Source organism: Trachemys scripta, chromosome 18 (assembly GCF_013100865.1).
Source record: "Trachemys scripta elegans isolate TJP31775 chromosome 18, CAS_Tse_1.0, whole genome shotgun sequence".
NCBI classification, from domain to species: Eukaryota; Metazoa; Chordata; order Testudines; family Emydidae; genus Trachemys; species Trachemys scripta.
The window spans coordinates 20,163,667-20,175,037 of NC_048315.1; the positions used below are offsets into that span (position 1 = coordinate 20,163,667).

The 11,371-nt window shown below is 47.5% G+C and overlaps 1 protein-coding gene and 1 non-coding gene across 2 annotated transcripts; one reads left to right on the top strand and one right to left on the bottom strand.

Annotated features, from left to right (window-relative positions):
* Positions 1-3: 3 nt before the first annotated feature.
* PEX12 (peroxisomal biogenesis factor 12) lies at positions 4-6,670 on the top strand. The gene is made up of 4 exons (XM_034752859.1): positions 4-77; positions 509-676; positions 2,396-2,949; positions 3,767-6,670. Exons 2-4 carry the CDS (start codon positions 551-553, stop codon positions 4,164-4,166), a joined length of 1,080 nt encoding a protein of 359 aa, XP_034608750.1. The 5' UTR covers positions 4-77; positions 509-550; the 3' UTR covers positions 4,167-6,670.
* An 892-nt stretch (positions 6,671-7,562) lies between these two features.
* On the bottom strand, positions 7,563-7,658 carry LOC117867751. Its single transcript, XR_004643485.1, has one exon. It is a non-coding gene; the product is annotated as a Z30 small nucleolar RNA (small nucleolar RNA).
* Positions 7,659-11,371: the final 3,713 nt, after the last annotated feature.

Sequence of the window (11,371 nt, forward strand, 5' to 3'; positions counted from 1 at the left end):
GCCTCTACGCTCCCGCTTCCGGGGGCTGCTCTGAAGTGGGGCCGGAACACCCGCCCTCCCCCGGGAGAGGCGCTGGGGTAAGTCAGTGTGGGGCCGGGCCGGTGAGACCCAGCCCCCCCCCCCCCCCCCCGGGCCCCCCCCCCCCCCCGATCTCAGCTGGTCCTTGGCGTGACCCGTAGCCCCCGCCCCCAGCAGGGGCCAGCCCCGGGTCGCTCAGCCCCCCCCCCCCCCCTCCCCGGGGGCTCCCAGGGGCCGCTTGGCGAAGCTGCTTCACCCACGTTCTGGATGTTCGTTCACCCGCCTGGTCAGCGCCCGAGACAGCCCAGCTCGCCCGCCCCCGGGCTGGCTCCCTTCGGTGCCCCTGCAGGTCCCTCGCGTGGGGCACCGCTGCCAGCGTCACAGCAGCTGCTCCGCCTGCAGCCCTTTCCCTTGGGCGGGGAAGGACTTTCAGCATTAAAACAACCCCCCCCACACACACACACACTAACTCCTGTTTCCTTTGTCCCAGTTCCCGTGGGGGAGGTCAGGCTCCTTCTGCACGGAGGAAGCCATGGCGGAGCATGGGGCTCATCTCACCGCTGCTTCAGCCAGCGATGACAGGCCTTCCATCTTTGAAGTGGTGGCCCAGGACAGCTTGATGTCAGCAGTGAGACCTGCACTTCAGCATGTGGTCAAGGTAAAGATGCCCCCCCCCCCCCAGACTTTAGGGAGGAGCTGGTATCCATAGAGCACATATAAAAATATGACATCAAGTGAGTTTAGTGTTACATTAGGCCAAGTTAAAAGCTGTGTGTATTTCATAGGGGGAATAGTACCTTCTAAAGTCTCCACCTAGCAGCTTCTGCACATAGCATTGAAGTCTCAGTGACTGTGTTACTTGATTGCATTTACAAAACTTTAGTGCAGCTGTGCTATTTCAAGGAAGGGCATATGCCAGTATTTTCACTGGAAACACCTAGTGGCAGCCTGTGAGGGAGGGAAATGTTCTCTCCAGCTGGGGACACTCAAGCAGTGAAGTAAAGTGGCTTGTCCAAAACACCTAGTGGTTTACTACTCCCTCATAAACATGTGTTATGGATTGAACCTTGGAAGACAAGTTTTTGTGTGTCATGATTCTAAAATAAGTGACAGTGTTCAAGTTGAATTTGTGCCAAGCATGTGCTTGGTGTCAGTTAGCCTGTACTTCTTCTCATGGATAGGCTAATGATTAAAGCAGAATCAGGACTCCTGTATTGTATTCCTGGCTCTGACACTGACTCTCCATAGGCCCTAGGCAAGTCACTTAATTTCTCTGTGCCTTAGTTTTTCTATCTGTAAAATGAAGGATAATACATACTTACCTCACACAGAGGTTGGGAGAGCTAATTCATTAGCGCTGGGAAACCACTTTGGTGATTGTTGAATGGAAGGTGCTATAAAAGGGCAAAGTGCTATCTTAGGATACAGAAGGCCTGTGCCTGAGCAAATGCATTGGCTCAGTACAGCACGCAGATTGTAACCTCTCTCCACTGCTGTTGCTATAATGGCACAGGAGCTGAGAATGCTGGACTTCCAAAAATAAAGTTAAAGGGCTCCTCTGTGTGGAAAGCAAGTTGCCCTGTGGTAGGTACATGAAAGTTCCTTTGTGCTGTTGAAGAATGGGATAAATTGCATATAATTAGTGCACTGATTAGCACTCCCCATCTTCAGATCACTGTGCAAACATTAGCTAGTCCTCTCAGCAAGCCTGTGAGGGAGGAAAATGTTCTCTCCCGCTGAGGACACTCAAGCAGTGAAGTAAAGTGGCTTGTCCAAAAAAACAGATGAAGTCCAAAGCAGAACTAGGACTGACTGGCGCTCATGAGGTCTTGGCTCCGTGCTTAGACCACCTTTTCCTCTAGCACACAAAGGGATGAGTGCCCAGATCTAAGTCCTTCTGCCTGGACTGTTGCTGACAATACTACTTTAGTTCCAGACATGGAGTACTAAGGCATTTATATCGAACAAATGTTCATGGAGGGAAAACACAAATATATACAGTGCATTTGAGTCTCCAGTGAGGATACATACGCAGACAGTTAATGTTTTAGGGGATATACTTCTGTTATTGGGGAATGAGGGGGATCACTACCATGTCCCCTGTGAAATGCTCTTTACTCATCTTTCACCCCTGGAATTCACATCTTGCTTAAGTCACACATAGATACAGTATTGCCAGTCATATGCTGGTAGCAAACTGAAGGATTTAATTTTCCACAGGGCCAAAGTTCTATTAGCCAGGGTCTTATTCTGATCATTGCTCAGGTCTGTGTTTCTGAACCATTTCTTATACTGGATACATAGGCCGTAATTGCTTTGAGTGAGTGAATGGCTCTTTAACACCACTTCCTTCCCTGTTCCATGTATCTTATGTTAGGTGCTTGCTGAATCCAATCCCGGCCGCTATGGCTTCCTCTGGCGTTGGTTTGATGAGATCTACACCCTCCTGGATCTGTTGCTCCAGCAGCATTTTCTGTCCAGGTGTAGCGCCTCTTTTTCAGAAAACTTCTATGGCCTAAAGAGGATAGCGGTGGGAGACAGCAAGGGGCTGCATCAGCTAGCCAGTGCTGGGCTGCCAAAGAAGCAACACTGGAAGTCTCTCCTCTTGTTGGTTCTCGTTCCTTATCTGAAAACAAAGTTGGAGAAACTAGTCTCTAGTCTGAGGGAAGAGGACGAATATTCCATCCATCCTCCATCATCCTCCTGGAAGCGCTTTTACAGGGCCTTTTTAGCAGCCTATCCCTTTGTAAACATGGCCTGGGAGGGCTGGTTTCTCAGCCAGCAGCTGTGCTATATCCTTGGTAAGGCTCAGCATCATTCCCCACTGCTGGGCTTGGCTGGTGTGCGCCTGGTTAGGCTGACAGCAGAGGACATCCAGGCATTGGAGCAGAAACTAGCAGTAGCTACTGCAAGTCAGCAGCCAGCTCACAGGTAAGTTAGAAAGGAGCCAGACAAACACAGCTTAGAATGATTGCAGTGTTATGTGGGAATATTCGGGGCTGTCTTTCTATTCCCAGATAGTGCTTTAGCATAAAACTTGTTAAGAGGTACCATATGGGGGTCAAACAGGGCTCCTATTATTGTCAAATATGTTTCCTTTATATTTAAAAGCTCAATGTGACCACCTGTGAAAGGGGGAGCAGAGTCTAGTAGCCTACCTGTCCGAGTTAACTTCAGAGGTCCCTGACTGCAAAACTGCCTTAACTTGCAGTGAACAATCTCGGTGACCTGTTCAATCCTTGAGTAGTCTTCTGAGATTGCCACCAAAGAAGTGGGTGGGACCAATTGTCCACCAGTGGACTGGGACTAGCAATTCTGTTCCTACAGAAATCCTGAACAGAAGGCAATGTGTTTTGGACACTCCCAGTGTGAGCCTGCTTTGAAATAATAAATCATGGGTGAATTCCTTTGTACCCCAATCCTTTTCAACCCCAGTCCTTCCACCTAAGAACTTCAATGGGCCTGGACCCTACTTTCCCAGTTTTAAAAAGTTCCGTGCCCCATGCACCAAAGTACACCTCCCTAAAATACCTATGTTGTTCATTTCCTCAGTTGATTCTAAATGTTGTAAACATCACATTTGTAACAAGGTATCTTTTTAAAAAGCAGTAGCTGACTAGCCCTGAAGTCTGTCTAGTATGCAGAGTCAGGTATTGCCTCTGCCCTATTGTCTACCCACCCTATTAGTTTGCACAGGTGCCTAGGCCGGGTGCTAATTACCTGTCTGTACTTTATCTCCCTGCTGCAGCATTAAAGAGCAAGTGCAATCAGCACTGAAAAAAGCATTGGGAGGTGTTGCCTTATCCCTGTCCACCAGCCTCTCCGTGGGCGTGTTCTTCCTGCAGTTCCTGGACTGGTGGTACTCATCGGAGAACCAGGAGACCATCAAATCATTGACTGCATTGCCTACTCCTCCGCCACCCGTACACCTGGACTACGGCACGGGCTCACCTCTCTTACCAAAACTGAAGACGGTGTGCCCGTTGTGCCGCAAAATCCGAGCCAACGACACAGTCCTCTCCACATCCGGCTTTGTGTTTTGTTATCGCTGTGTCTACACTTATGTAAAGAGTCACCAAAGGTGCCCTATCACCGGCTATGCAACAGAGCTGCAGCACCTTGTTAAGCTGTACTCCCCTGAAAGCTGAAGGGAGTGCACGGCGCTGACGCTTACAAAGTAGATACATAATTGGTTCAGGCACTGTATACTCTAGGTTGTTGTACGTGGAACACAACTTTTGTGCCAGCCGGACTGTGTATAACATATTACTAGGACACTAAAAGGTACAGTGACCGTTTACTAGCAGAGTAATCAGGCTTTAAGGCACATTTGGACACTAAGTTCAGCAGCAGCACTAGGGTTTTTGTTGCCTTAAATGTTGTTCTATCCAATTCTGAGATGCCAGGGCTAGGTTGACAGACTCTCAACCGGAAGGCTCTGGTACTGACCGCTGTCAAAGGCAGATACAGGCCTAAATAAACCACTGATCAGCTCCAGCCTGGCACTTCCTATGTTCTCCCAAGCTCTGCTTCCAGACTACTCCATCTTGGAATTCACAAGAGCATTTACAGAACAGGGCTGTGCCCCCAATTCATATCAGTTTGCCATAAATTTAGGCTTCTTCCCCTCCCCCCCCCCCATCTTCCCTTGGACAACTCAGGGGTGAAGTTAGCAAGCCAGGCAGCACAAGCACAAACCAGGGAAAGGATGCCCTCTGTCTGAATTGGGTTTATTGAGCATATGTGACTGAAGCCAGATAAAAACTGGAACCATACCAGAATAGATTTGCTTTGTTAGCGATTACGGACTAGCAAAGCTGTTTCTCTCTTCCTATCTATCATGATACTGGGAATTAGGACTTAACTAGACTCATTCCACTTCAGTTACCTAATGGTTTAAACCACTGGTAAACTGCTCATCTGAAAGTTTATATTTGCATGAAGTGAATCAGACTGTAGCTGCTATCATCATAATATATGGACAGCTGGTGGGGACCCAATGGATCAAAGTAAAATCACGCAGGGTGGAAATTGTAATCAGAGAGCAGTGCCCTCCTACTGAAGAGGAGCCAAGACTTAGGCTGCAGTTTGCCAGTTTTAATTAGGACTGGTGTAGTGTAGCTTAGCTTCATTTAGCACCTTAAGACCATTTGGTCATACTGAAACGTTTCCTTTGATCTCTAAGCAGGCAGAATATAGAAGTTGGCTAGTGGTGATTTTAAGGTGATTTCTGCTTCCACAGCACTTTGGTTGATTTAGTTAAGCATACTTAATTTTAGCCAGTTTAAAGGAGTGGTTTTTCATGAAGTATGAACCTTGTTTTCTACTGAAACTACAGAGGGCAGCAGTAGACTATACTAGCTGGTATGGTATTACAATACATTATAGAAACAGCAGTTTAGCCTTCTAACAACTTCCTGCAAAGAACTTGTACACTCTTTTCACATCAAGAGCCAAGCTCTTTTTTTTTTTTTAAATCCTTTGAGGCACAAGAAGGGTCCTTAACTCCTGTACACTGTTAAAGTGAAAGCCATCACTTTAGATACCAGACCAGTGCTAATGGCTACCTTTATCTTTGGAGGCATATTAATAGGAAGGCAGGCTCATTTTGCTGCCTCCACAAATAGTTATGGGATCTATAAATATAGACACTTCACCAGCTTCAGGGAGCTCATGCAAATACACCTTATTGGGGGAGAAAAAAAGAGTCACATTCAGTGAAAGGTTATTCAAGATTAAGTAGATTTTACAAGGCTTTAATATAGCTCAGATTTGGAATTAATTCATATCATCCATTACATCTTGATTCAGCAAATATTTCCCAACAGTTGTTACATTTTTTCTGAAAAATTGATAACGAAGATGCTCCAGGAGAACAATACAACCTTACAACATGGCCAGCCCCAGAAGGTTTGATTACACAGATCTACAAACATAGTCCCACTGACTCCACTGCAACTGCTCACGTAAATAAAGGCTACCAGACTGGGGCTAGAGTGTTTATTGAAAAGGTAATTTTAGGGTCAATTTTTTGCCAGGGTCTTTTGGAGTCCAATAGTGCTCCTCACTCTCAGCTAGCACAAGTGAAGAAAACAATTTGTCTCCTTATTGCAGCCCATGACTGATCACTGACATTTCTGTTGAATTATGCTTAGTCCTTTGGACTTTGAACCTTTTATGTTAATTTTAAATCAGTGATTCATTAGTGTCATGACCTAAGATTTATATAATTTTAAAGTTAGTATAGTAACTCTTCACTTAAAGTCGGCCCGGTGAATATTGTTTTGTTGCTGATCAATTAGAGAACATGCTCATTTAAAGTTGCGCAATGCTCCCTTACGTTATTAAGCAGCCACTTGCTTTAGCCACTGCTTTCAGAAAGAGCAGCCTGTTGGAGCTAGCTGGCAGGGGCTTGGAACCAGGGTGGACTGGCAGCACCCCCCCCCCACTCCCTCATAAGTTCCCCACAGAGCAGGGGGCTATGACAGGGCTCAGGATGGAAGGAGCTTGCCTTTTTAAGCAGATCAGAAAGTTGAGACAGCAGCTGCTGCCAGCAGTGTACTTAGAGTGGGGTCAGTGTACCTAAAGGGGCAATGCGCATCTCTCTTACAGATGGTGTGTGTCTGTCTCTTGCTGTCATTGCTGTGTACAGTATTAAATTTTTGTTTAAAGTTTATTATTTATTTTACACACACAGTATATGAATGATGTCTTGTCTGGTGAAAAAAGTTTCTGTGGAACCTAACCCCCCACAATTTACATTAATTCTTATGGGGAAATTGGATTCACTTAACATCATTTCACTTAAAGTAGCGTTTTTCAGGAACATAACTACAACGTTAAGTGAGTTACTGTATATGACACTGGAACTTCAGTCTGTATTTGCACTTCAATGATTGTTTTAAGTAGCAAAATAATAAATCTTTTTCTACCCCAGCACCTCTTTCTAATGAACCAGGCTTTACTCAACTGATTACATCCTTTAAGCATTCAGTATTGCTCTAAAATCCCCACCCAAGTCTTACAAAGATACTGTGTTGGATTTGATGCTCCAATTATTCCATTGTGCTCCATGTGAACAGACATCTGAACATGAAACTGTTCGCCAGACCTGGAAAAAAAATGAAAGCTGAATTAGAACATAGTTTAAAAAGGCCTCATTAATAGTGATTGCATAATTTACTCAATTACAATTTAACTAAGTTTGCATATTTTATAAAAATGTAAATAAAATGGAAGAACAAGATTCAATAGGTCACCCTCATTATAAGAAAAAGAGAGAACTTAGGAAAGTAACCTGCTTTCACTATAGCCTCAGAAATAAGTCAAGATGCAGTGGTCCCAACACAACTGATTGCCTAACTCATTTTTTGAGTAAAGCTTCATATAAGAAGCAAAACACTGGCTTCCTCTCATTTTCCCTCACGAATAGCTCCTGCCAGGATGGCTGCTTAGATACATAATTCAATTGGTTTAAAAGGATGTATAAAAATATTTAGTGTCCAAAGAAAGAATAGTTAATTCTAGAGTAATGCAACCAGAATCCGCTCAGAGAGAAGATTACATTATCACACCCTGGTCAGAACCAAGACAAAGTCTTGGCAATACCAGGTCAGACTATACTTCACTCATCATTGCTTTAGGCACATCTCACTCTTCCACTACATAACCTACTTTCTGTGGCAAAAAGCACCACTAACTGATTCCAATTCTGAAACTGAAATGCTATTTTTAGACCAGCGATATTAAGACCTCAATGATTCAGGAGCCAAATTGACAATCAACATTACCCAGAAGAGCCACAGTAGTATGAATTCGTTATTTCCATTTACTATTTTATATATTTTCACAGCAAAATGACTGACCAAGTGTTATTATTTTATCGACTGGTTAATAACATAGTAAAAGCATCCTGATCGGTTAATAATTAGGTTACACAATGTTATAATAGCATGTGCTGCAAAGAGCCGCAGGAGACACGTTATAGAGACACTTGCAGCTCCCAAACCTCAGGCGGAGGATCGCCGTTTTAGACAGTGATCTTTTACTTGAGAAGACCCTTCCCAGATCTTCTACCCGCCCCAGCCTAACGCCAAGATCTCATACATGCCAGGCCCCGTGTACCTGCAGCCGGTAGCTGGGCAGCTGTAGTACAGCGGTGGCCCCAGACTGCGTGAGCAGCAGGGAGCTGGAGCGACCTTGAGCCCCCCCCGCAGAGACACCCCCGCGGAGCAGCAGCCGGACCTCGGAGCCCATTAAACCAGCACCAGCCACTTCCCTTAGCTCTTCATTCGTGCGGCTGGAGCCGCTTCCCCGGGATCAGCCCGACCGGCCCGGCTCAGCCCAGATAGGCCTGGCCTGGCCTCGCCTTGCCTCAGCCCCCCGGCCTGCTCCCGCCCAGCTCAGCCCGGATAGGCCTCGGCTCGCACAGCCCGCGCCCGCGCCCGCCCCCGCCCGACTCACCAGGCTCCACGCTGCGCTCCGCCATGCTGGTCTATGACCCCAGTGACCCTCCTTGGCAGCCAATCACAGCGCCCCGTCTGGGTCACGGGTCAGCTGACTCGGGCAGTGGGCGGGGCTCTGGAACCTCCGAGCTGTGCTGAGGGGGCGGGGCTGGCTCAGGGAGGAGCGGGGGGCCGAAGCCGGAAGGGGCGGGGTCTAAGCAGCCGGAAGTGTCTGTCCGCGCGCGGAAGGCGGGAAGTTCAGAGCGGTTCGGAGCGGCCCCGCAGAGCAGAGCAGGCGCCAGCTCCGGCTCGTTTCTCCCGGGCTGTGTGGGGCGGGGCGCAGCGCGGGCAGCCCCCCCCCCCCGGGACACGGGACACGGGCCCGGGCCCGCCGCGGGGTAGAACCGTTATCTCCCCGATTGAGCCGGTGAGTGATTTCCGCCTGAAATCCCAGTCCGGCTCCTGGGCCGGCCCCCGGGTAACGCCCGGGACCCGCTCACTGCACTGCGCCTGGTCTGGGGGGGGAGAGCAGCGATTGGCCCTTGGGGGGGGCGAGTCTCCTTAACACTAAAACCACTTTACCCCCCCTCCCCCCCCGGCGTTTGGCCATTGACGTCAATGGGGCCCGGAGCTCATCTAGGGGTGTGAAGCGAGCGGCCCTCCTGTCACTGCCAGCCACTGCCAGGCCCTTTGGCACGGCCAGAGCCGCGTGCAGTGTGAGTGCGAACGAGACCCGCCCCCGTTAGCTGTAGTGACAGCTGATCGGAGCTGGGCGGAAAGGCTGGGCTCAGGCAGCTCAATGTGGAAGTCATAAGAACAGCCCGGCTGGGTCCGACCAAGGGTCCGTCTAGCCCAGTGTCCTGTCTTCCGACAGTGGCCAATGCCGGGTGCCCCAGAGGGAATGAACAGAACAGGTCATCATCAAGTCAGCCCCTTTCCTTTTCCCCAGGCATTTCTCCCTCCCCCACCAACCAAAGCTGACGCTACGTAACACGTTTGGCTCTTTGTCTTTGAGAACAAGTTGCTAACCTGGGAGTGGCTGGCTCATTACAAAAGCAGTTTTGCCTCTCCTGGAATTGACACCTCCTCATCCATTATTGGGAGTGGACTACATCCACCCTGATCAAATTGGCCCTGTTAACACGGGTTCTCCACTTGTGAGGTAACTCCCTGCTCTCCATGTGTCAGTATATAATGCCTGCATCTGTAATTTTCACTCCATGCATCTGAAGAAGTGAGGTTTTTTTACCCATGAAAGCTTATGCCCAAATAAATCTGTTAGTCTGTATCCACAAAAACAACAAGGAGTCTGGTGGCACCTTAAAGACTAACAGGGCTACCCCGATACTTACTAACCTTAGAAACTGACCTGGTTACAAGGAAACAGATGGGCAGTGCGGTATTGGGCTCAGGGTTCATATTGTGATGTGATCACAGTTCTGAGCATGAGCACTCTGATAACATCAGTTTCCTGTATCAGGGGGTAGCCGTGTTAGTCTGTATCTACAAAAACAACAAGGAGTCTCGTGGCACCTTAAAGACTAACAGATTTATTTGGGCATAAGCTTTCGTGGGTAAAAACCTCACTTCTTCAGCTGCATGGAGTGAAAGTTACAGATGCAGGCATTATATACTGACACATGGAGAGCAGGGAGTTACTTTGCAAGTGGAGACCCAGTGTTGACAGGGCCAATTCAATCAGGGTGGATGTGATCCACTCCCAATAATGGATGAGGGGGTGTCAATTCCAGGAGAGGAAAAGCTGCTTCTGTAATGAGCCAGCCACTCCCAGTCCCTATTCAAGCCCAGATTAATGGTGTGAAATTTGCAAATGAATTTTAGTTCTGCTGTTTCTGGTATTTCAGTGCATGGCTCTGGATGTGGACACTCATAGCAGAATCACAGAGTCCTATAGAATTAAAAAAAAAAATTAGGAGTCCTTGTGGCACCTTAGAGACTAACAAATTTATTTGGGCATAAACTTTCGTGGGCTAGTATTTTTATAATTTTGTAGATTTAAAAAAAAAGCAGATGAAGTTTTACAGCATCCTATTTCTGGCTTTGATTGGGTAGAACTCAGCAGTTCCTGGCTCCCTAGCCTATGTTCCTACTGCTAGACTGGGCCTCTCTGTGCAGCACTCGAAAGGTGAATGAAACATACTGTACCGTCAAGTATCAGGGGGTAGCCGTGTTAGTCTGTATCTACAAAAAGAACAAGGAGTCTGGTGGCAGCTTAAAGACTAAGAGATTTATTTGGGCATAAGCTTTCGTGGGTAAAAACCACGAGATGCATCCAAAGAAGTGAGGTTTTTACCCACGAAAGCTTATGCCCAAATAAATCGGTTAATCTTTGTGCCACCAGACTCCTTGTTGATACTGTACCGTGTACCTCATCAAGGTTAACCCCACATCTCCCTCAGCGCTGTGGGAAAACTTTGCCTGTTTTGTCTCGATTGCAAACTCCTGCTGTCTGATCAAGTCAGTAGCTCTAGGACCCAGGGGCAGAGCAGCAGGGACACGGGGAGGGGGAGGTTTCAGAGTAGCAGCCGTGTTAGTCTGTATCCGCAAAAAGAAGAACAGGAGTACTTGTGGCACCTTAGAGACTAACAAATTTATTAGAGCATAAGCTTTCGTGGACTACAGTCCACTTCTTCGGATGCATATAGAATGGAACATATATGGATTTCCATTCCATACGGCTAAATGCAGTGCCTTGCATAATGACAAGTTTCAGAGTAACAGCCGTGTTAGTCTGTATCCGCAAAAAGAAGAACAGGAGTACTTGTGGCACCTTAGAGACTAACAAATTTATTAGAGCATAAGCTTTCGTGGACTACAGCCCACTTCTTCGGATGCATATAGAATGGAACATATATTGAGGAGATATATATACACACATACAGAGAGCA